This window comes from Tauraco erythrolophus, chromosome 3 (genome assembly GCF_009769465.1).
Source record: "Tauraco erythrolophus isolate bTauEry1 chromosome 3, bTauEry1.pri, whole genome shotgun sequence".
NCBI classification, from domain to species: Eukaryota; Metazoa; Chordata; class Aves; order Musophagiformes; family Musophagidae; genus Tauraco; species Tauraco erythrolophus.
This window is the reverse complement of record NC_141467.1, coordinates 40,504,504-40,531,676: the sequence shown is the minus strand read 5'-3', so window position 1 is coordinate 40,531,676 and position 27,173 is coordinate 40,504,504. Positions and strand designations below refer to the sequence as shown.

Sequence of the window (27,173 nt, the reverse complement as noted above, 5' to 3'; positions counted from 1 at the left end):
TCATCTAGGGGACTGATATGTGACTAGAATAACACATTTCATGCTGCTTGCTTCTGTCATGCTAGTACAAATTTTTAATAATGGATGTGCCACAGACATCAGTTTATTTGAAACTGAGTTCTCAGAAAATATTTGGCAATTCTGTTCTCATCATCTTACTCATGACTCAAGCAGTTCTTAACATAAATTGCTGGATATTAGATGTAGTCTTTTGATATTAAAGTATTCAAATAACCTTTCTGCATCTCTAATGTGTAATGATCTCTGAAGCAATATTTTAAAAATGTTGATCAAAAGCATTCGCTTACTTATTTTCACAATTTTGCAATGAATTTATTCTTTTCAATGGCATTCTCAATTTTGTTAGATCTCATCACCCTAAACATGAAAAAAAAATAATTGAAAGCCCATTTTAGACCATGTATAACAAAACATTTTGTCTCACTGAGGGTAAATTCTCCTCTACTAAGCTATTTGAGGAAACGCTAATGTCAAATATCCATTTACCTAGTAAGTTGCAGACTATGCTGTGATCATGTTAAAAATATGAAGTTGACATAATCAAGAAGGGTCTTCAGAGCAAGAATAATTTGAGAGCACTGGATCTCTCAGTTTCAAAAAATATTTGTGTACTTTAATATTTGTGGCATTTATTATATCATGCATTTTAAATAAGAGACAGAAAATGTCTGTCTTGAGAACTGATGTCTAAGGGTAGAATTAATTTTGCTGACTGTAATGTTACCTGTTTTGATTATGAATGATCAGCATATTTTTAATGAAAGGTTCTCAATTAGACTGTATGTCCATACAATTGCAAAGCACTCTTAAATCAGATTGGAAATATTATGGCAGACCAGAATACAAGACTAAACCCAATCTGTGTGACTGTGCATCCAACTTCATTGGTATGAATAGAAGTCACATTGGTAAATCAGAGAAGGATTTGGTCTGTTTAGCTGAAATATTTTTTTGTATTTTATGAAGTTGTAGATAATGCTTTTATGCATCAGGTTATACTAGTTAAATAAATACTGGACTGCAGCAAAACCACTTTGGAAAAAAAAAAAAAAACCACTTTAGGAAGACAAGAAGTGTTAAAGAATTCTGTAGTCTTCATTCAGCAATTATAAATGTGAGTTTTGAAATTAGTTTTAAATATTTCTTTATAGTAATAAAATAAAAACATCACATTTTTATAATTATAATTTAATTCCTAGCAAACAACCAACTTTCTTTTAGTTAAAGGGGAAAGAAAATGCAGAAAATACAAATATGAAAAATGCAATTGAAAATAACAAAGTGCCAGGTCCACAAAGAAAATAAACTTCTTAAATTTGAATTTTCCTAAATCCAGTTCTTTTGCTTAAATGATTGCTTATTTTAACAGGTGTCTCACCACTTAAATGTCTTTATGCTTGATTCTAAAGGAGTTAAGAAAAGAAACGAACAGAAAATATTTTTAAATGTCTGCAGATTGCTGAATAAATGAATGAGTAAAGAGTAAATAAACTGGTGTTAAAAAGCCATAGCTGCCAACAACATACAGCATGGAAGACAGACGCCATTCTTTGGAAAATCTGCAGCTGAGTTAGCTCAGGCTCAAGAGATCTGAATTTCTTCATTATTGGAAAAGCGTGTGATAAAGACAACTACTCCTCGGTCCTGACTTCTACTGAGTTCCAGAATCAGCTGGAGTGGAGACATGAGACTTTACAGAAAGTGCAAGATACTAGAGAACATCCTGGCTTTTCCTAGGTACCTCTTGGTTGTGAAGATTTTGTCTGGGAGCTTAACATCCAATTTTTGAGAAAAGGACGCATGATAACACAAAAAATCACAGGCCTCTTTTCCTATCAATAATTATTCCTTTCAAAAAATTGTCTATAAGTACTGCCCCATTTTAATTTTAAAAAGCCCATTTGGCAATGGATGCACTACCACAAATTTAAGTAGTGGGAATATAATAAAAATCTACTGGGAAGTTTATTTTATGTTTAAAATTTAAAATCCAAGGAGTGGAACCAGTACTCATTGCAAATGGTTGCAGAACTAGTATCACTTCATTTTATAAGTAGTAAATCCGATTGACAAACTGAGTTGACAAAAAACCTTATCTGAATTAATTCAATTCTAAGCATGGTTGAAGAAAACGATACAATTTTACATACAGAAAATAACTTTATTTCAGATGATACTGAGGCAATTTTTTAGGGACAAGAATATTTAGAGGAAGAATAGCACAGGAAGATAGACAAATCACTAATCATGATCTTCTAACTCCAAAACTCAACTTACTGCAACAGAATATGAAAACAAGTGAAAACTGGGATTTAGTGAGTAAGTTGAGCCTACTTAAGGCTATATTAGTGTGATATTGATCAAATAGACGAACACTGAATTGATAAGTATCTACCGTATTATTTATGTAAAGGTAGAAAACTAGTTTTGAATGCATGAAAAGAGTTGAAGAAATAGTAGTTCAGATCTCCAAAATAAACAAGAATTTCATTTTGACTTAGTTCAATACATGGAAAGGTAAAGGACAGTATTTAAACGTACTTACATTTAAGTAAGTACCCAAGTCTAAGTACCCAAGTACCTAAGTCTACAGATTGTCCAAATTTAGGTACATGCTTAAAGGTAGGCTTTGTGAAGTTATTTGCTGAACTGGAACTAGATTTAGTGGCTTGTCAGTGCAGCATTTGAGTATAGTAAGCTTAAGCACCTGTTCTTTGGAATTATCCTTGGGCATATCAGAAAGTAATTTCAGAGATTTTTGATGGGTTACAGTGTTAAATTACAGTAGCTGTTATTCTTCCTTGGCCTGAAGGCCTTAGTGAAATGAACAGGTTTTGCAGAGCAAAAAAATAAAGACACCTAGCATTTGGACTTGCCTCAATAAAAAGTGTGTGCAAATTGAAAATATCTACACATTGAACATAAATTGAAAAAAAAATCACTTATTTGCTTTCCCAAACAAAATAAAAACATTAGCTGTGCTAGTGGCATTCTGCAGGTAAAGATGATTTCAAAGATTTTCAGGAATGAAAACTATGCAACAATTTTTTTTATTTATTTCAAAGCTAACTAATAAAACACGAGTTACAGTGGAAATTACATTATTTGACATTATAGAAAGAGACCACAGGAAACTAGTAAACACTCATAGTAAGCAGGTGACTTTTGCATGAACCCGTTTTTACCATTATGTACCTCTTCATTATAGATTTTTATATTTTCAAGTTTGTATTCTTTTAAGATTGGACTTAAAAAATTCAACTTCTCATTTCTTCAATTTGTCCTGATACTTTTTATGATAACATACCTACGTTTATTGTATACATAACTTCAGTTAATGTTACTGAGATGAGGTTTGTTCATGACTCCTTAACATATGTAAAAGGTAAAAGTATCTATGGTTAAAAGAGCTTATCAGTAGCTTGAGGTAGGTTATAATTGTACAGAGGGAGAGTGAAAGAGAGAAAGGGAAAAAGCAGATAGGAGTAAGTACAGGTGTTCAGAGGCTTGATTCAGGCTCTTGATTTTCCACCACGTTTAAGTCTAGCAATACGCACATTGGCTAGAATTGGCTGTAGAGACAATATCTACCTCTCAGACAAATCTTTGTATTTCTGTTCCTCATATGGAAAGCACTATGCATGATAGTATTTCTCTACCCCATGAGTGTAGTATGATACTAGAGATTGCAGGGTCTTTCATATCACGTAATAAGAGAGAAAGAGAAGACAAGTCAAAGGCATAGATACTCTAATGGGCCAGCTAAAATTTATTAATGAAAAAGTTAGGACAAAATTTCTATCAAAGTTGAAGGAAGCACTGTATTACTTTTGGACCTGAGAACGAACAAAGCTCAAATGTTATACCTCAAATGAAAGAATTACATAGTCTGCATTTCTAAACAGACAGTAAACAAATAAACATTGGTCATAGCCATAAATATCACAAAATATATATTATGGTGAAAATATACACCTACTAGAACTACAAATATACAAAGCAATATTTAATAACATTCATCTCAGTACTGGTAAGAAAAAAGAGACTCTCTGGATTGACCTCTTCATAAAAAATATAAATACTACCCTAAGAAAATGAACCAATGCTAACCAGTTGATAAGCATACACAACAAAGGCTGAGAGAGGATACCTTTTGAATTTGACTCATTTACTAACCATTTCATACTGCGAAAATATTCAATGCTAGAAACAGAAACATGACTGACTTTCCCAAAGACTACAGTGTGCAGAATCAGAGCTTCTAATTATTGAGCAAGAACCTTTTTTATTAGTTACAGAGGACTGAGAGCTTTCTAGCAAGGGTTTGCGTGCATTTCTTTAAGGACAATTAGCTAGATGCTGTATTCAAAGAGTAAAAAATCTGTTAAGAAAAGCTAAATATGTCAATAAAGGTCCTTACTTATTGCTCTTATAACTGAGAAATACTTAATTAAATGAACAGACAATAACAAGATCAACAATCACAGTTACTTGAACTTATACATATATCAAATTAACAAGTATGGGTGACTGAAAAGAAGTGATATAGACATGGGTTTGTATCTAACATAAAAGCATAATTTTCTATACAGGCAGCCAAAAATCAGACCACTTGCATATCTGTGGCTGGAATAAAAAATAGTTTCTCTGCCTAACAGAAGGGCCACAGTCATGATGATTAGACAAAAGCACGGAGGTCCTTGTCAAGATTTATTGGCTATACACCTCAGAAACCTGTAGATACAATACATAAAGATGAAAATTCAACAGCTTAAGGAATGGATGAGTAAAGAAAAAGAATTGCTACAATGTCAGCAGAATCTCTGAAGACATGCGCATCACCAAGGTCAGTAAAAGAAGCTATTAAAGACAACAGTGCTGCCAGGATGAGGCCACAACATAATCAGCCAGAAGTGCATCCCAGTAAGAGCTATTAGAAAATCTGCCAGATAAGGAAGTCAGATGAACTGGAACAACTTTGAAGAGTATTCAAAAACTCCTTACTCATTACATGTGAGGCATGAAGCTTCTCATTTTCCCCCGAAGAAATATATGTTAAAATATTTGAATGAGAACTACCAAGTAAGATACTTAATGGTGAAAATTCTCATTATAAACAAGTTGTTTCCAAACACTTCTGGAAGATAACCACTCAGGCTTTCTGTTCAGTGCAAATTCCACGTTATCTTCCCTGCTCTGCCATTTCCAAGTGCTTCACAAACATCACAGAGAAATCAAGAAATAATAGAGAAAACATGTCCAGGGCTCACTGGTTATTTCCACATTTTTCAAGTGTTTAAAGCAAAAGGTAATTAATCTATATGACCTAAGGTTAAACTAATCCACCATAGTGTTTGCATAAAGTCAAAAGTGTATCCTTAGGGAAAAGGGCACGAGAAAAGGACCATATTTAAGGAAGATCATTCCATGCCTATAAGATTTAGTTTTAATTTTTCTGTAACAAGTAATAATATAAACTATTTTGAGAATGATGACAATGATGGTGCAAAAATGCAACTTAATCAAAAAATGTTGCTTTTTTTAGTATTATTTTTGAATGCACAGCTAAGCTTGTCAAAGATTCCTCCCAGGTGCTTCCAAAAGACAGACTTTTTCTCAAAGAAATATGGTTCCTCTGTAAATAATATTTAGCAATGCAATACCATCATCACCTTTATTGGTGAGATCACCTACGTATCAAGAGAGGTGTTTTCTGTAGAGGTATAAAAGAATTATTTGTACCTGTACTGCAGTACAATATCCTAGTAAACCTCCTCTAGAAGTCCGTATTCAACTTGTTGTGGAACAGAAACAGAAGAGATTCTTGGAGGGAGGTGGGGGGCTACTGATGGCAGGGGGAACAAAGAGTCTATGGCATAAAAGGGAATACAAGAATTTGGCTTGTGTAGACAAGCAAACTGACATCTTAAAAAAAAGAGATGACTTCCATCTCTAAGCCCATGACGCAGTGGCATACAGTCCTGGTGAGAAAAGAGGTTTCAAAGCTAACAAGTAACATTGGTATAAGAAGGCAAAGACATAAACTGGCTGTGAATAATTTTAGGTAAGAAATTAGAAGAACATTCCTAATAATTTGGATCCTGAAACAATCTTCCATAACATGGCAGAAGTAGAAAATACTCAAATAAAATTAACTATGAAAGCTTTTAAGATCCGTCAATAGAAGGATAGGAATTTACACATTTATGACATGAGTTGGAAACTTGCTGCTTTCAGTTTCAGTGTGTGACAGAACACTGCATGACTTGGAAAGCCTCTTCACTCCCATGTTCATACACAGTCAATACAAATGCAACTCTAAAGTCCCTAGTTAATGCAGCTCTTACCAAATGATGCAGTAGGGTTTTTTCTTTCTTCCAGTGTTAGAATGTAAAAATATATTTTATTTTCTATTGCTCTTATTTTTACAGCACAGCTCAACAGAGCAGTTAAGTGTTCAACTTCTTTCTGCTGGTAATATGTTACTGCCAGCATGCAGGGATTTCTAGAACAGGAAGTTCCATAATTGCCTTTTGGGTATTGTAGAAAGAAGGATAGAAGTACGTGATAACAAGAGATAATATGTAATATGGGACCTGAGAATCCTGTGAAGTCTTTTAGATACTCATTTGCTCCACACAAGCAATTATTTTTCACTTGAAATTTAAAATAAAACTATTATACCATTACATTTTCATATTGTGGCACTGAAATACTCTGGGCCCAGTCCTACAGTTCATGTAAGTAATGAAATCTGTAGAACAGCATAACGCAAATCCAATTCCCTCGAAAGGAAAATATTATGTAGCTGATTATGATTTTCAATGTAACACGCAAATGCAAAATACTACATGTTACAGTGAAATTCATTATTGTTCACAAGATCAGAAGCCCTAGTACATTGTAAACAGCAACGAAATGCCTGACTGTTGCGCGCTTGTATGAACACACTAAAAGTTCGTAACTCAAGGAAGCTGCTTATAACAATTTGAAGTACTGAGAGCTAGAAATCTCAATAAATAAAATAAATTCACACTTTTTATTTTAAACATCAGAAAGTTCTGATTCAAAAGTTTGAAGAAAGAGTTATGATGATTAATTTCTTATATTTTCAAACCAGCTCTGATCCCAAAGGAAAAAGATTGACTCATTCAAAGTTGCATGGCTCTGAGATTGTTTCTCAAAAAACTTAACTGGACTACAAGTTGATTGCCTGACCAACCTAGTGGCCTTCTGTGATGGAGTGACTACATTAGTGGACAAGAGAAGAGCTACGGATGTCATCTATCCAGACTTCTGTAAGGATTTTGACACAGTCCCCAACATCCATCTCTCTGAATTGGAGAGATATGAATTTGATGGGTGGACTGTTTGGTGAATGAGGAATTGGTTGTATGGTCGCATCCAGAGGGTAGTGGTCAACAGCTCAATGTCTGGATGGAGATCAGTGACAAGTGATGTCCCTCAGGGGTCCATATTGGGACAAGTTCTGTTTAATATCTTCATCAATGAAATAGTGAGATCTAGGGCATCCTCAGCAAGTTTGCAGGTGACACTAAGCTGAGTGGTGCAGTTGACATGCCTGAGAGACAGGGTGCCATCCAAGGGGACTTGGACAAGCTCAAAAAGTGGGCCTATGTGAACACCATGAGGTTCAACAAGGTCAACTGCAAGGTCCTGGACCTAGGCCGGGGTGGCTTCTGGTATCAATACAGGCTGAGGGATGAGGGGATTGTGACCTTCTGTGGAGAAGGCCTTGGGGGTACTGGTGAATTAAAAACTGGACATGAGCTGACAGTGTACACTTGCAGCCCAGAAAGTCAATTGTATCCTGGACTGCATCCAAAGAAGCATAGCCAGCAGGTCAAGGGACATGATTCTCCCCCTCCACTCTGCTCTCATAAGACCCCACCTGCAGTACCGCGTCCAGCTCTGGAGTCCTCAGAACAGAAAAGACATGGATCTGTTGGGGTGGGTCCAGAGGAGGGCTATGAAAATGATCAGAGGGATGGAATACCTCGCCTGTGAAGAAGGCTGAGAGAGCTGGGGTCATTCAGCCTGGAGAAGAGAAGGCTTGGGCAAACCTTATTGCAGTCTTTCAGTACTTGAAGGAGGCTTATAAGAAAGATGTTGACAAAGTATTTAGTAGGGCTTGTAGCAATAGGACAAGGGGTAATAGTTTTAAACTAAAAGCATGTAGATGTAGACTAGATATAAGGAAGAAATTTCTTACAATGAGGGTGGTGAAACACTGGAACAGGTTGCCCAGAGAGTTGGTAGATGTCCCATTACTGGCAACATTCAAGGTCAGGTTGGATGGGGCTCTGAGCAACCTGATCTAGTGAAAGATGTCCTTGCTCGTTGCAGAGGAAGTTGGACTAGATGACCTTTAAAGGTCACCCAAACTATTCTAAAATTCTATGATTCTATGACAAGTTGTAGTCACTAGTGATGTTAACTTACAAAAAATTGGACCAAGTTCAGAAGAGAACAGGAAAATAAATAAACAAGTGAATAAAAGCAAGTAAGCAGGGTCTCACAAGTATTCAGCTGTCCCAGATGCCTGGGAAATGCTCCTTCCTTAACTACACACAATGCTGGACATAGACATTAGACGGCAAAACAATTTGACAATATCTTATCTAAGTTATTTAAAGCTTCATTTGAATTTAATAAACTTAAAATAAATTTTTCATCAGGTCTAAAATATGGAAGTTCCCCTATCAGGAAGAATTTGGGTTGTTTTGTTTTTTTTCCTCAAGATAGATGGTGTAATTATTCTATTACTCTGACATTCTACTGCTACTTGTACCACTGCATTGGGGTTGCAAAAGTACTGTTATCCTGATTAGAAGTGTTTTACATTCCACTTTTCAGGACATAAGAATATAAAGATTTTTTTCTTTTTCCATTATCAGGCAATTGAACAGAAAACATTACTGACTAACCTTTATATTAATGAGGCTAAATAAAAACACAAATGGCTTCTACTAAGTGAAGGAACTGAAAGTAATGATATGCTGTCTTAAGCCACTGTCCTGCAAAATCAAGGACCAGGACAAACAGAAATCTGATTATTCTAGCTGAATAAGAAAGCTCAAATAAACATATCCTGTCTCTGTCAGAACCCTTGTCTACACTAAAAAAAAATGACTCATTTTAAAGAATCATTGTCAAGAATAAGTCTCCTTGAAGTAATAATTGAATTTTACTACAAAAACCACCATTTTGGAAAATGCTCTTGAGACATAACTTTTTTGGAAAAACAAGGATACAGACTGAGTCTAAGGACACTGAGATTTGAAATGAAATTTCAGCTGTAGGCCTTTCAGTTTCCCAAAGAATGACAAAACAAGAGCAAGAAAGTATTATGTGACTTCTCATGTGTCTTTCCCTAGCTTATCATAGTTGCATTCAAAATGAATCAGAGCAACCCGAAAATATCGTAGTCTGATATGTTATTTTTTTATACATGAGATTTGCAAAAAAACCAACAAAATGTTTGTATACATTTATGAAGGTTTCATAGGTTCAGATAGTTCCCTTTAGAAATGATCACAGTTAATCAGTATCAAAAAATAAAAAATAAAATTAAAATAGTATATGAAGAGTAAATATGTTTTGTTCTGCTTATAAAATCAAATGTATACTAAATGGTTGAAAAATTACTTTTCATCCAAATTACACCCAGTTATTACTGGTATTTAGCTGCAATAATACAAAATAAAAAGTCAACTTCTTCCCTTAACCCAGAGTTTCGACATTTAAAATAGTCAATCCTTATACCATATATACAGCTTTATTCAATCACATCTTGCTTAACCCTATAATTTATAAAATCATAAGAAGGAAAGCCTAAATAATCCTCTTAATAAGGAACTCTTTTTGCAAATTTTTCAGTAGTTTTACCGCTTACTGGGTGTGTTTATGTTGGTTTTGTGTGTAGTTCTGGATCTGTCATTAAAGTTTTATCTTCTGCTAGATCTCACCTTTTAGAGTGCTGAAAAGTGCTCTGAAAAAAATATCTATTTAAATAAAAGAGGATTTATGGTAAGAAAATTCTGTTTGTTTCAAGATGCCTGAATCCCCAGCCTTTTAAGAGAGTGGAATTACACTGGTCGTTTGCATCGGCAGATGGGATTTCAACCATTTAAATACCAAGGGGTCAAAAATATTAGTAAACAGAAAAGTTCTAGTAATTGCAAAATATTAGTCTATTCCTTAGGATTGTTTTATATAATTTATTTTTTTAGGACTTAGTCCAAACTGGTTCTAAAATGCCTTAGGTGACAGGGCTCTTTCCATTTGCACAAACTAATAGATCTTCGTTGGAACATTCTTCTTGATACTCTAATTGATCTTCTTTTTCAACTTCATCCAGTTAACTGTCTTTATAGACCCTGGAGACATAGTAAATAATCTCTTTCTCTGCTTCTCCAGGTAACATTCAAATAATAAAAAATAGTTGCAGCTTCAATTAGTCAATTTTATTTATTTTTTTTAAATCTTGCCACACACCTACACATTCAACATCACATTTCTTGGTTTTATTGACAAACCTGAGCCTCCATCAAGATATTGAATGTAAGGTGGCAGGTGAGGAACATTTCAGGGGTGGATGAGGACCACACAGGTGGGGAACATCAAAGATTGTTGGTACTAAGGAAATAGCTCTGTTGTACTTGTGGCTGGGATGGAGAAAGTCTCCTATGCAGTTAGGCAGAGTGTGCTGCTGGTGTTCAGTGAGACGGATGCAACAAATTGCATCTCCCCTGAGTGTTCAGCGGCTCTAGACACCAATAGTTTCCAAATGAGTCTTTGCTTTGGATCTTTTTCTTGATGTTCTTTAAAGAGAGGTTAGCTGAAAATTTTCTTTTGATGTCTCCTTTGTTCATAGTTTAATTTCATAAACTGTCACTACCCAAGATGGATCTAGATGGTTTAGGTGATAATTAGAGGCTATTCCTCTCTATGCTATTCTTTTATACACTCTGAAAGCCATCATTCTTTTTCAATGAGTTGACAGTGACCTCTCCCACTGCACACATTTGGACAACAGATCTTAAAATGTCAAGCCTTATCCATGCCTATGTAATAAAGGACTGGTCAAGCAATCATCTGGAATGAGAACTGCATCATGTTACTGGTGATCATGGAGACAGTAGTGCTGTTTTGGAATTGTCACTTTAATCATATTCTTATTTTGGCCAATATTCCTAGAAACCCTCTAGTATTTGCAGAGCTTCCTATTGAAATCTGGGTGGGGAAAAAAAAAAAAAAAAGAAAAGAGAAAAAAAGACATAGCTATTCCATCTGAAGTCTGGAATAATTTATGCTGCCATAGCAATTTACCAGCATTGATCTCTGTGTAGAAATCCACCTTACATCAGTAGAAAAGGAAGAAGGATAAAACATGGTTCATCAGATTGTTTTTCATTTGAGAATTTTTTAGACAGAATAAGCTGCAAATTGTGCTATGAACATCTTTTCAACCATAGTACTTAACCCTTTGAAACAAGAAGGACGTGAAACCTAAAGCAAAGAACTTTTGGAGAAGGTGGGGAGGAAAATGGTAAAAGCTCACAGAGCCATGGCAAATGAGAGATACAAATTTAAATAATTTTTTAGAGACAATTATGTATGGATATGTTAATATTTCATCTAGTGTCTTTGCATTTGCCATAGATAGACATATCTAGCTATCAGGTTATTTGCCACAGAAGATGTGCGTTCCGTTGCTGTCAGAACCTTGTAAATATGTTTACTCTCTGGAAGACAATATCTTTGACTCAAAAGAAAATTGAACTATCCTGGGTAATTCCAGAGTTATTTTCCTTGCATTAGGGGAAGGAAACTGCATAGAGGAACATTCAAGTTTTCCTGCTATCTTCCGTGACGCTACTGGAACAATTAAGCAAGTAGAATTTGGAGCCTATTAATTTTAGCAGATATTCTAAAGAATATTGTTCCACTTAATACAACAATTTAGCTGAAACAATAGTGACATAATTGACAAAATTACTTAATAATTACAGTGCTTTAGAGCGAGCTATATTAAGGTATGACTCATCACTCAATACATAAGAAGGTACAGAACTACGTCAAATCCAGCAGTGCAGTGCAGTATAGTGTAGCTGTAGCCAAAAATGAAATTTAAAATCAGCAATCTTCTGTTAGTAAGTGAGGAGAGGAAGAGAATTAATGCAAAGTATGACTATGAATTTTGTTTTACTTTAATGAATTAAATTTAAAAAGGGGCAAGTAATAATTGAACAATTACAATTAAGATTTACGTCTTTTTTAGAAAAATATTTAGTACATTTTACTATTTGTACCTCACAATTCCTCTGGCAATACTTGTTATAATTTCCTTTATTGAAAAGGGAGGAATATTCCACTCCTCAGTTTGGGAAATGATTGGTGAAATGGAAATTTCTGAGATAATTACATTTTTTTATTAAAATATTTTATCAATGATCATTTTGAATGAAAAACTGTGCAGTGTAACTATCAAACATGAAACACATAACTTCCCATGAAATGTTTTGAATTATTTTCTGTAAAAGATTTCAGCTGAAAACAATTACTTTAAAAAGTGCAGAAGCTGAATATATGCATCTTGGACAAAACTATATTGAAAATTTCTTCATTGAATAAACCTTATTTGTTAAGCAAAAGATGTGTATGTACCTTCTATCATTTTCATGTATCTTAATAATTTCCTTGATAATAAAAATAGTCCCAGTTAAAGATATTATTCAAAAGCACAATTATACATCATTAACAAAGTTATTATGCTAAACTTTTCTATCAAAAAGTGTGATGATTCATACTTACCAGGTGTAAAATTATATCGAGCAGAAAACCCAATAGATTCCAGCTCACCATCAGCAAAAAATTTAATCCATAGGAATCTGCCACTGGATTTTATCGTAGGTGGATTTTGCTGTCCACAGAAACGTCCAATGATTGGGGAAAAGCCAAAAGGTCCATCTCGTACTTCAATATGGTCAAATTTACACTCCCAAGAAGGCTCTATGGAATATTTTTCATCAAAGTGTAGTTCAATGCATTGTCTAGGGGCAGCTAGAGAAGAAAAGAAAATTATCTTATTATTTTCTAAACCGGGACCCTTCAAACCTAAAACAAAATTAAAGTAAATTGAATATATAAATTGTAAAGTTTTACTTCAAAACTTCTTTGAAAATTAGTACATTTGTAGTTTTATAAACTTCACCACCATCAGCTTACATGTCTATTCTTTAAAAAAGTGCTTACGACAGCAGTTCTTAGCAAAACTAAGAGAGCTATCTGTGATGTAAAACAAAATACAATTTAGGAACAATGAGCTCAAACACAAAATCTTTCTAAGAAACTTAACACATCTGGAAAACCAATGTTTTCTTATATTGGGGGAGAGAAATGCTAATCAGAAAACTTTTTCATCTAATGTTCACAAAGGTGAAGAAAAAAATGATCAGAACTGTGCTATAGTAAGAAGGATAAATGCTGCTTTTACATGCATTGCAGTTAATGACAGGCTTGAGTGTAGCTGCTTATACTCAGAATTACTGATCATCTCATTTGAAACATAAGGACAAGCGTAGTCAATTCTCACTTAAGAAACTAGGTAAGGAGGATGCAAAATTAATGTCTAACTATATAGCAAACAATATTCTGCCGAAAGCCTTGAAGAAACTTTATAATGATCACTTAATTAGGCATAAAAATCATCTTTATTTGTAGATACCAAGGCTAGTGACAGATTGATCTCTAAAACAAATATTCCCTCACGCCTCCTGTGTAAAGCAAAACAGTTACTGGTTGAACTATAGTATTTCTTAAAAGGATAAAAAAAAACAACCCATGATTTTGTCTACAAATTTTAACAGTTGTAGCATCCCTGGAGCATGCTCTTCCTATGCTTAATCCAGTCCGTAACAAAAAATGTGTGCCTTCAGTGTGCAGATCGTGGTGCGATACAGCCTTTTGCTGACAAAGCCTTCTGTTAAGACAAGGGCTTGTTGTGTCACTGCATGCTGTGCCTCTCATGGGATCCTGTCCTACACTTTACACATGTTAGAAGAGGTTGAAATTACGAGCTTTGAGTTACCACTTTTTTCACATTAAAACATGCAAGGTCGAACTTCAAGCCAGGTGGAACTTAACATGGAAACTGCTGCCACTCCAGCAGTAGGTATCCTTCCATTTCTTTCCTCAGGAATAATAAAAAAACTATCAGTGTGACCAGATCATAGATCTTATATGTTTTTTGAAATGTTTTAATTGGAGCTTTTGGGATGAGCTCATTACTCACTTAGAAGAGAGACAATTTAAAATTAACTAAATAAGAAGACATTAGGTAAATCTTATAATCTTTACATAAAAGCACACAGATTCCATTTACAACTATTTCACGTAAATAAATACAGCCTCATTTTATGAGAAACATTGAAGAAGTAAGTTAATAACACAGGTTATTTGAGAAGAAAGATTATTTAAATGGCTTTACATTCAATGGTAATATAATTGGGTGATTCATGTTTGTTGAAATATTTATTTTAGCTTACGAAAGAAACCTTACTGTTCTCAATTTGAAGAAATTCACTTTTAGGAAAGTATTTACTATAGGCTTGTTGTTTTTTATACCAATTTATAGGAAATTTGTGATCTTTGTGCCCATACAAATTCAATAGCAAAATCAAAATCTAAAACTTTACATATAATTGCACCAAATTCACAGCCCATGGGAAAGGAACTACTTTAAAAGTGCCAAAAAACCTTTCAAAATTAAAATCAGACAATAAAGCTTATAAAGAAGATCTTATTAATGCTGCCCTTGGTGAGGTTTGAAGACTAAAGTAGATCTTTTAGATTATAGTGAAAGACTGAACAACAGGAAGACATCATTGATTAATTTTATTCAGAAGTTTCTATCCTTGACTTCACATATTTGTAACAAATATTGATTTAAACTTAGCTAAGCAACACTAGGACAGAAGAGAGCAATCAACACCTTTCAATCTGGAATTGTATTTCATATGCTCTTATTCCATTTAAAGAGATTTGTTGAGAACTACTAATCATTCGCTTAGGGACTGCAGAGTCAGGTATCAGAAACTCCATCCTGATAATGCTTTAGGTCGTCTTAAGAATACTTGTTAAGGGTTGAAAGTTTAACATACTCACTATTCAAATATTATGCTATTAACCTACCTAAAGCTTTATGATGATGTTTTAATGTTGCAAACTAGATATGGAGATGAATTATGCTGGTATTGTTAGTGTCAAACAGCATTGTATCACAGTATATGGCTGCTCTGCTTTCCAAGGCAGCAAAGAGATACCTGTTTCAAAAACGGCCTATGAGATTCTTGTGTATACGCCATTAACATAATACATTTGTCCATTATAAACTTCCTGTGTTAGGACTTCACTGCTCCATTTCATACCGAGAGGATGATTACAAGTACTGGCCAATAGTTAAACCCTTAACAGGTCTTTGAATCCAAGACTCGTGTAACACATGACAAAACCAGACACAAGGTCCCCTCTGAGTTATAGCTTGGTCATTTCATATCATTTTGAAAAGGAGCTTTAAAGCCATTTATAGCCTCAGTATAATATAAAAGGAGTCTTTGTGGGTAAAAGAGAATCAGGCCTATAGAGTTATGCATGAGATCTATTGACTTGGTGAAATCACAGTCTGAGAAGACGGCTCAATTTCCAAAACATCCGTGTAGCACTCTAAATATCACATTGCGAACTAGTTTTAGGATAAGAATATTGTTATAATTCACTCTTTGCTCTTCCTAGTGAAGCTCAGTTCTTGCTAGAGGATCAGAGGGAATTACATCATCTCAAGGAGAGCTCAAAGAAGTTTCTGCTTTCCCCCAAAACTCCAGTGTGTAGAGGCTGCCCTACTTTAAAAATGGAGCACTGACTGTTCATTAGCACCATTTCTCCACTGCTAAATAAAACAAGGCTGTGGAATGAGTTTGGAGGCTGGATCACTGACCATTCACGCTCCTTATATGTTGAAATCACCTCCTGGCATCATTTCGGCCATGCCAGTCAGAACTGCTAAAACCTATTCTTAGGCATGATGTGGTGGTTTGCATCAGCCAAGGACCATTCACAGCAAGCAGTTTGTATCTGTACTCTTGACTGGGAAGGTGAAAGAAGATAATCTGTACATGTGTGATTGTAGGTCTATCAGCCTTAAGGGCCAGTGAACATTTCCTGACCTGTTTTAGGTATTAGAATAGGTACTGCCTATGTCCCAGCCTGCTCTGCAAGCTAGTCCAAACAGGACAAAGTCCATTGGCCTAGCTCTCTGGAGTAATACAACTTCTCTGGAGGTTTCTATAACTGTGATGACTGTGGTGATCACAAAAGATTGGGCAAAGGGAGGAAGGAGTGCTATATATGTATCCATGCACCTCTTCGTCATGTACTTTTAAGTGCACCTCCATGCTTCATAATGTACGATATTTAGAATCATAGAATCATAGAATGGCATAGGCTGGAAGGGATCTTAGAGATCGTCTAATCCAACCTCCCTGTCATGGGCAGGGACGCCTCTCAACTAGATTTGGTTACTCAAGGCTCCGTCCAACCTGGCCTTGAACACCTCCAGGGAGGGGGCATCCACAACCTCTCTGGGCAATCTATTCAAAAGTCTCACCACCCTCGTAAAGGTTAATTTGGGTTTTTTTTTACAATAATTTATCTAAGAAACAAAATTATTCAAAGCTTCCTGAAAATGACTATAAAGGATGAAAACACAATTAAAACTCCCTATTTGGACTTCCTTTTAGCAAAAAAGGTTTCATTTCAGACTTATGTTCTGGCTTTAGCAAAGGGTTTCTTTGCCAAAACAAACCAAAACAAGTAGGTATTGTACAAATACACATTTTGTGCAACAAAGTGTTCATAAATTTGGTCACAGTACAACTTATAGAGTGAGAACAAGTCTGGAATAATGACTAATAATAATGTGTGCATAGCTACAGACAAAACAAACAAACAGAAAGCCCAGAGTATGCAAATCTTCCAGACTGGATTGGAATCTGGCCATTGAATCAGAAAAGGATGGATGAAGTGGTCATTTCTGTTATCCTTATTCACAGGTATCCCATTCACATCTTCAGAAATTTTCCTATGGCTACAGTGTCAGGAAAAGTTGTTGTTGAGTCCAAGTGAAACATACTGAAGCTGTCTCATAAAATGATTTTGGTTTAAATCTTAAAAATCTTCCATATTTAGCTTCCAATTATCTTTCTTCAAAAATGTTTAATGCCATGGAAAGACTACTTAATGCTTGCATGTCTTGTCATATTTTTCATCTAATTATCTTACACGAGTGCTGTCTTGAGATTTTACATTCAGTGAAAAAAAAGGCATTCAGTTCCTACTTCCAATAGAAGAACCGGTTATAGCAAAACACACAATTAAGGTTTTAATTCTGATCAGCCTCTAAGTCTGTGTAACTGACAGCTGAAGTTAAGTGAAAAATCTGTTACAATTTATCAGACTGCATGGAAATGAGACATTGAACTCAACACCTAACCCCATCTATCTGAGCTGCTACAGTACTAATAGTTTTCAATAATCCTGATCTTTCTGGTTGTCCAGCTATTATTGATAAGCAAGCCACCTATAGCTTCCTTTTAAAAGAGGATTCTTCCCTTGTTTTGATTAAAACTTTTTGAACACAAAAATGACTGTGAAATACAAAAGGACTTTGAGATTTTTTGTACAGCATTACTTGACCATTTTCTAACACCTGTGAAACATCTAGGCTTAAAGCGTTTAATGGTCTTTAGCGAAAACATGGAACACCTTCAAGAGAGCTAATTCTAAATGTCCAGAAAGATATAAAGTGGAAGATTTATTTCATGTCTCCATAAAACAATTATAGCCCATACCTATATTTATAAATAAGCATTTAATCATTAAAAACTGAAGAATGGATAAAATCTTACAAATATTTCAATTACAAGATTTCCAAAACAATTATTAAGATATATCGTATAAAGTATAACTATTCCACTCCCCAAATATTTTTAACACAAATAAAAGCCTTTGCTCCTACAAAATCTCCTGTGCAAATTTCCCTTTGGAGAGCACATGCCAAATTTTCTGCAGTCTGGCGAAGTCTAATGCTGCCACTGCTGTGGTTGTTGCTGGCAGCTGCGAATTTTACCAGGATAGAGTCATGAATATGAGAAGCAAGGGTCAAATTGGGCCCAATAAGGATTTAATGGGTACACTCATCTATTTCTTATGTTATATATATATATCAAATAAGAGTTAAAGAGAAAAAAAACAAACCAAAAACCAAATTCTCAACGCCTTTTGAAAGCCAGATGGGATTCATCAGAAGCTCCTCTTTAGCATAATAATTTGTGTACTGAGTCCACAACTTCTGGATGGGATGACCTAAAGGATTTATTTTAGAAAAGCATTCATCTGGACTTTAAAATTCCTAGTTGTTCCCATAGTTAATTATTATTGTTACTAGAATAGAAGAAAAGAAAAAAAAAAAGAAAAGATAAAGAAACTTGTAGCTGTTTGATCTGCTTATTCCTTTGACTGCTGAGATAGAAGCCTCTGCAGTCAGAAATCCTCTTCTCTGTTAGAAACTCACAGCCTATGATCATGGCAATTTTTGCCAGCTCCTTTACTTCGCTAAAGTAATTTTGAGATGATAAAAGGCTTGCATACATTTAAAATGAGCTACAATGTGGGGGAAAATATTGTATCATGAGATGAAGTTCAAATTTATTACAACATACTACGTGCTGGAATCCTCACTCAAGTTCACTAAAGTCAGTAGGAATTGTGTTTGAGGGAAGTAATCAGAATTTGCCCTGGATTGTGTTTGATAACACACACAAAAAATGAAGAAACAAAAGCAAGCAGGCAGAAATGAACCTGGTGATTCATATAGTCATTTTAACTCACATCACACATCCTTCAGTATGGTATATACAGTACTGGTATGCTGAACTCTAAGACATACAAAAGGGAGATAGCAATGTGGGAATGCTGTTATGGATCATATCAACAGTCCTCCTAGTTTGGTACTTGGTATTCAATAGCAGCCTGAAGCTATTCAAAGTATGTTGGAATATTAATAATAAATATGTGAATAAGATGTGTATAGAGATGGTTCTGGCTTACTCTAAAATTGAATGAATGTTTATGACCTGGATTAGCAAGGATTATCCACTCCGTAGATTGTTATTCTACCTCAGAGATGTTGTTATTAGTAAAATATTAAACATTTTTTGCAATCCTTTAACCTCAATATCTTATGCCAATGAGTTTCACAGAATGCAAAAGATACGGGGAAAGGTTTTCACTTGCTAACCTTCTTTACCATGTTCTGCCATCCTTATATGTTGTAAAAAGAATAAATACAAGCAAAAAATTCTCTAATTAAAAAATAATTTTTGTTGTCTTTCAGTGTTTCTCCTTTTGCCTTTTTTGAAAGCTACCACATTTTAAAATAGCATTGCTTAAACATCCTACTATATCTCTGTTTATTTTTGTGACATTTTTCAAACATGACTATTCTTGTTCTTTTAAGAAGACAGAAATAGACAGGGGGAGATCAGAACTGAAAATGTCATGTAATATGTATGATTCTTATCAAATTATATACTGATAGAGCTGCTATGATTCTTATCAAATTATATACTGATAGAGCTGCTATAACCATGGGTTTTAAAATACCCTTGTACAATCCGAACTGTTGATTATAGATGGACAGGAAGCAGAAAATATCTTTGTCGTAAGAAATTATGTGCAACTGGTTTTTGCCAAATTGTTTTTTCCCATGAAATATAACAAAATGCTTGTTGAATTCCTTCTACTATTACATTGTTTCAAACTTATCAACATGGAATTTCATCTTCATCACAGAAGCTGTTTGATTAAGTCTTTCCTTCCTAAATTGTTCCTAGACATTTCCAATTTCAGCTATTCTAAATCAGGCTGTTTCAATTACGTCTCTTGCCACTTTTCATCTTATTAACTATATTTTTATAACTAAGTACTTAACTGATATAATGAAGACAAAGGTCTCTAGAATAAAGATCTTTCAGGCACCTTCTTACTAAGATGAGGAACACTTTATGACCTGGGATATTGGACTAGGGTTTACGATAATTGTTACATTTTATTTATTTTTCCACAACCTTTCTCTTTAATGATAAAACACCTCTATGTTTCCTATCCTTAAAAATAAAATAGTCTTACTTCTTCCCAGTCTCATAGGAATCTTAGAAAGATAATTTGGTTAATATATGCAAAAAGATATGGATCTAGCAATGTTAAGTGTGACAAAAATATAACACTAAGTAGTATAGATTAAGTCTATATATTTATCTTTTTTCCCTCATTTTATTTTTATTTTAAATCAATTACCAAACCATGAAAGTACTTAAATGTTTACCATACATCTGCTTAAATTCCAAACTTAAGAGGACAGAGTGGGCAAGCAAAAATTTTCTTTAAAGGGCTTGTTTGACTCCATGATTTACAGATTTGCAATCACCTCTGCTTCTGACTTCGGTAAGGTTGCCTAGCACTAAAATGGAATTCAGAGATCTCAATCTACTCCTGTGATTTTTTTTCCTAAACAATACATACATTGTTTACTGTCCATCATTTCCCTGGAAGATTTTTATGAAACGTATTTCTTTTAGTCACTCAGTACTAGATTTGGAAGGACAGACTGGTTTCTAAAAGTGCCTAGTGGGGGGTTCTAAAGCAGCTAATTCAATTTGAATTAGCTACACACCTTCGAAAATCTCTCTTGTAACTACCTGCGTCTTTAGTAAAATAAATCACAGAATCACAGAATGTTAGGGATTGGAAGGGACCCCAAAGGATCATCTAGTCCAATCCCCCTGCCGGAGCAGGACCACCTAGATTAGATCACACAAGAACACATCCAGGCGGGTTTTGAACTTCTCCAGAGAAGGAGACTCCACAACCTCTCTGGGCAGCCTGTTCCAGTGTTCTGTTACCCTTACTGGGAAGAAGTTCTTCCTCATGTTTAAGCGGAACCTCCTATGTTCCAGCTTATATCCATTTCCCCTTGTCCTATCATTGTATGCCAGTGAGAAGAGCCTGGCTCCATCCTCATGGCAGTCACCCTTTACATATTTATAAACATTACTGAGGTCCTCCCTCAGTCTCCTCTTCTCCAAGCTAAAGAGACCCGGCTCCCTCAGCCTTTCCTCATAAGGGAGATGCTCCACTCCCTTAATCATCTTTGTGGCCCGGTTCCATGATTTGTAGTTACTAGTTCTGTCCAACTAAGCATGGACAGAAAAAGTGTCAATGTTGTATTCTGCACGTACTCACAACTCATGAATGAATCTTCCTGGTTCCAATGACTTACCATTCTGTACCTGATTCATCTTTTCTGCTACTAAGCCCTGACAGTATCTAATTTCTATTACTTTCCACAGATTAATTTTTACAACAATGCCTTCAACATCCATTATACTAAGACCGATGAAAAGAAAGTGTGTAACTTGCTTGTAATACACCTCTAGCCTTTCTTACATAACCTTCATGCCTGCAACTGTCTACCTTTTAAAAACTGTGTCTAAGAGCTGTTTGGTTTTAATGTTTTTTCTTTTCTGGTTTTGTTTTGTTTTGTGTTGTTTTCATTTATTTTCATTTCTCATGAACACTTGGATGGAAAATAATTTTTACACTCACTATATAGACATTTCCTATATGACTTTCTTTACTATATTTTGCCTAGCTATGCTTGTCATTCCTAGTTCAGCTATGGTAAGTTTAAAATACCTATATGAAAGTCAAAAGCATTTTCATATCCTGTGTTCACTATTTTAATGATTTTAAAATATTCTTTCTTGTCATGTTACACTGTTTTAGGTTCTATTAGTTCTCTGAATATCCTGAAATAAATTTTACTGTGTTTACTGCTTATTACCAAGTGACTCATGCATACTTACCACCTGAATTTATGAGTAATGTCAAGAAATAAATCAAGTATTTTCCAGTATTTCCTAGTATGCTCTAAAAAATTTATCATTTTTTTATAAAAAAAAAAAATGGACAGAGATAGAGCTTCTCTAAATCTTGTATCTTGAGAGGATTTATCATGATCATATAGGCTTTACCTACTCTTCACATATAATGAAATAAAACACTTTTTTTTATTTCATACAGTTGATGATAGAATATAAAGATTCTTCAGCTGGTCACCTTCTATAATGTAGACGCACTCTCTGTCAGGAGGATACTTGTTGGGGTAATTGGGAGATGTGAAGATGCCTCCTTCTGCATATTTTGTCCAAGTTCCACACTGCACTGGTTTCTGTCCTTCGGAAGTAGTTTGCTTTTCTGTGAAATGATCACATTAAGCATTAAATAATTAGCTAACAAATTATTATGTCCCTATGACACTTAGAACTCTCTTACAGAACAAAACAGTCCCTTCTGTCAGTGGTCTTAGCTTTTTTCTGTTGAGACTAATAGTATGATACTGACCTGGAGGAAAACGAGACTGTTCTTTAGGGGTAGGAACGTATAATTCTTACTCAAAACATTTTTTCAAAGCATGGAAGAGGGTTGGATGTCTAGGAGAAGGCATATTTATGTTGCTTTTTTAAATAGCAACCTGTAGGGAAAGTACATGCTCAAGAAATGAGAGACATGAGTTTCGCACTTATATATCTCAAAAGGCTCAAGCATGTGCTTTGTCAGCGAGCTATGTGCTATAATACAGGAATACATCAGAGTCGCAAAATCAAGAAAAAAAACATAGAATTATGATAGACTATATGAGTTGTTTTAAATTCACAGCAGCTTGACTCTAAATTCACCAGACAGAGATAGACAGGGGAATTCCTGTATACTGGTTCATAGATTATTTTTATCTTGCTGTTTGCCGTAAAATTAATAAATAGCTCTGAGGCGAGGAATCACAGCCCAGAGCTTTCCTCCTCCTGGGTGAATCATCAGAGAGCAGAGTAAGACCTTCTTGTTTGCTTTCTTCCTAGCCCTGAAACTCTTGGACTCCTTTCTGCACATTGGCAGAGAGCCTGGAGACAAAGGTTTGAGTCTTTTCAGGTTGAAGAAGATGAAGGATCACTCCCGGGCATCACACTTTAACAAGTAGGCTAAAATAAGACTGATTCTTTGGAGGGAAAAATACCTAAGCTTGTATTAAAAGGAAGGATAGGAGCTTCTAGATCTCATGCAGGTTTCTGAAGAGGACTCCTGTGTTTTGCTCAAATGAGGCATCTATATCCAAGGCGTGTGCCATCTAACTTAAGCCTCTGATGCATAGAACCATGTTGTTTGAGGCTTGCTCTTATGACCAGTGGAGGGAGACTGGCACCTTCCAAGGATGATTTTAACCACCTGAGATCTGCCTTACATTCTGCAAGTGTTTCTTTTTCTACCTGGTCTGTATCCAAGCTGAATATCACACAGATCCTAATTTCCTGAAATGAATTCAGGACTGCAGGGACGAAGCATTCAGACGCAAATTCAGGCACACAACTCTCCCTGCTTGGCTTTCACCACGCTTGGCATCCAGGGCTTTTAGGCTCTTTCTACCCCCACCAATTTCAGATTTTGAATTCTACTTCACCAAGCAAAAAGATCTTAAAAGTAGATAGCTCAGTGCCCAAACTGGACATCCCAATTTGAAAGTGAGGGCACTTTACAGTCTTTAGTTAGAGTCAGGTTGGGTCTTTAGTTAGATCTAGCTGTGGTTCAGATCACTAACTTGCTAAAACAAGTGCTACTGGATTTATGTGTGTGTACAGGCACATTAATACTCAAAACAAATGAACAAAGGACTGATGAAAGTAGATGAACTAATAAAAATTTCAAGAACTAAAGTAAAACTCAAATCCATACTTTGAACTCTAATATAATGCCTGAAAAAATGTCTGAAGTTTACATACCTGTTCCTTTTTTGGTTGCCCCAGACAAATGTAGGATGATTAGACTTGCTACAACTGAAAGAGAAATATGCATTAGGCATCACAGTGTGACTGTGCCTGAAAACAAATCAATTGTAAGTATCTATCTTAGAAGAATAAAAATTAAATGGAATTACAGTAAAAAATATGTTTTGGGTTTATTTACATCTTTACATTGCACATTTTGTATAAATAAGTTTCTTTGTGACCTGTTCTTGTAAGTATTTATCTCTGTAAACATATCCAAATAAAGTTGAGATCTTTTGCATTTAAAACAAAATCCCCAGGCACTGATGTTTCCCTCCTATTTTTTTTAATTTTTTTAACATTAGAGAAAAACATTTTACCAGTATTTATTTATATAATCATAGCTTGGGCCAGTAAGAGAAAAGTGACTGCTTCTAACAGAGGGAGACAAAGATCTGCTAAGTTTCAGTGCCACTGGTCTTGCTTATGTCTCGTTCTACGGCATAATAAAATTTGAAAATGAGCACTGGGACTATGAAAGAAGTGAGGGGTTGGGTTCTTCACATCCATCAAAGTGTTTGCAAATCCCCAGTGAAGTAAATTATTGTGTGTGCTTAACAGTCTCATTAATCTGGTTTGTTTGACTTGTCGAGGGGGGATGTTGCTTTGTGCTGCAGTGAATCTGCAGCCCGTTTTAAGAATAGAAATCTCCCATCTCCAACATGGTAAGACAGCTGAGCCTCTTGGGAACAAATGTGGCCTTTCTTAGATGGACCTCAACCTGGAGCTAGTTCCTGAGTTTCTGGGAGTTTCCAAATATAACATTTTAACTAGAAAAGACTAAGCGGCAAACGCTTAGGCCAGTCATAATGAGACTGCTTTGGAAGATCAAAGTGACTAGCTAACCACCTGATGAAGAAATCACACACCAATGATATAATTTACTTGTCATCACCCATCTCTTCTTTGGCTATTGGAGAAAGTGGGACAGGAAGAGCAAAAGAGAACAGATCCATCAGTCCCTGGAGTGCTCGGGGTTTTGACCCCAGCTAGTCTGGCGTTAAGCCCGGACAGAGTGCCCACGCTGCACTAAAGTGGAGATGAAGCTGCGTGTTTATTCTGAGTGTTTTGGATTGATCAGCTGCCATTTGTATTCTTGACTATGATGAGGAATTGATGGACTCGTGGTCTTTAACAAATGTAATTGAATGGCATACTTTCCTCTTCTTATCCCCAAGAGACACCAAAAGACATCGTGGTCTAGTAATTAGTTACCTAAATGATCCTTTCAGAACTGGTGCTTGCATCATTTTCACCTTTTACACTGCAAGCTGTGTGCAATTTTTACCCCAAAGGAAGTCAGTCTTTCCATGTTTCCAGTATCCCGATGACGTTGAGGTATCTGTTTATATACTTGTGACCCGTCCCGTGTGTCAGAGGGTTTGAGGCATGGATGATGGCTACCTTATTAAACAGGGAAAGGCTAAAGTGCTGGGAAAATGAAGACTTAGCAGCATATTCACTATTTCTTGGTCAGACTCACAACCTCTGCGTCCTTTTGAATCCTCCAGCTAACAGAGATGGATGTTGGCAGAGCTGATAGTTAAAAACTCTTCAGTGTCAGGGGCATTCAGTGAGAATATTACATCTTCTGCTCTGATCTGGATGCTACTCAACCATACATGCCCTTACTTTCCGCAGGGATGGATTCTGGAAATACATGCTAGCTGGGACTCTGCCCGCTGGCTCTGTCAGAATCTGAAGGCAATGCAGGATTCACCCATTTACTAAGTTGCTCATTCACTTTAGCTGTGTTTCATGCAGTGAACATACTGCATCTATGCCTGTAACCCTCACCAGTCAAAACCTAATTTCTCAATAGCATAAGGTGGATTGGTGTTAGAAAGTGGAGCCAGCTGCCGGCGTTCTTTCTGCCCACAAATTTATGGAAGCTAGAATAGGAGGCGCAGCAGCTAAACAAACCCCATGTGAGAAATGTTCCTTCTTAGGCAATTAATAACAATTCATATCTGATTCTTACAGGTTAATTGCAAGCACCATTATCTATTAGCTCTCCCCTCCTTTTCTATATGGAAAAAATTGAAGTTCAGAGAAGCGAAGAGACTTGGTCCAAGTCACAGAGATATTATTACAAAGCTGACAGAAAAACCATGGGTCCTTTCAATTCCAGCTGTAACCGCTAGAAAGGATGCTTTCAAGTCGCAGAGCCATGTTATTCCAAAGCGAGGAGCTATACTTACATATCATGTATCATCACGCCAGTATTTATTATTAATAAGGAGTCAAAATAATCTTGATAATAAAATGTAATAGGAAGAGACTAAAAGGTTAAGTTTTTTTTTTCTGAACATATCACCTCTAACATTTGGATAAAGTCAAATATTTCTGTCATGTTTCAAAAAAAAAAAAAGAAAGTCACTTGATTTAGTGACATTAACACTAGCATCACCAAAATATGTATATTGCCAGTAAGTCATTAAATTATGGGCTTTATGGGAACAGATAGCATTATTTTTTTTTACTTAAGCAGTTTAGGCAATCTATTTTATTCTATGACCCTTTGCCTTTTTGTTTCTCAAACCACGGGAAAAGACCAATGCTTCTCACAAGCAAGAAAAAAAAAAAGAAGAAAAAGACCCCAAAGAGACCAACCACACAGTCTTCACTCATTCAAAACTGTCACTCAGGAAGCTTTGACAGTACAGCAACAATATTGTGATTCTCTGGGTTTGGGAATTATTTTAAAGAAGTTTCCACCAAATTTCTTGTTGCGTTCTGTCTATCTTCCTCCTCCCCCTTTCCCTCCTAATCACGGGTGTAATTATAATCACACTTTCTAGTGCCACTCTGATTACGCATCTTTGCATCTTTTTGGATTTGTGCATTTTTCCATTACAAGCTGTACATTGAGAGATTTATCTCTTGGCCGGGCGGCTTTTTGGAGGCTGTGATTTGGCATGGATGTGGCTTAGCCTAGCAAAGAGTTATTGGACAAACAGTACCTGGCCATAGCGCTTCTATTTTACAGGTGTGGGCGTAGAGAGAGGTGCTGGAAGGAAGCGCGGCCAGTCAAGCCTCTTCAGTGGAGTGGACCGACCCCCTGCAAAACCGACGCGGGAGAGGGGGTCCCATCCACGCAGCCTGAGGCCTCTGGGGGGTCTTCCACGAATAATTGTT

General features: G+C 35.7%; 1 protein-coding gene across 1 annotated transcript in view; it reads right to left on the bottom strand.

Annotated features, from left to right (window-relative positions):
- Positions 1 to 27,173, bottom strand: part of NETO1 (neuropilin and tolloid like 1) — a 70,010-nt gene that overhangs the window by 42,304 nt on the left and 533 nt on the right. Inside the window, exons 2-4 of the mRNA XM_086609175.1 lie at positions 23,991 to 24,044; positions 22,279 to 22,416; positions 12,859 to 13,107 (exon numbers count right to left, since the gene is read on the bottom strand). Of these exons, the coding sequence (XP_086465301.1) occupies positions 12,859 to 13,107; positions 22,279 to 22,416; positions 23,991 to 24,044 (441 nt within the window). The remainder of the gene's footprint in view (positions 1 to 12,858; positions 13,108 to 22,278; positions 22,417 to 23,990; positions 24,045 to 27,173) is intronic.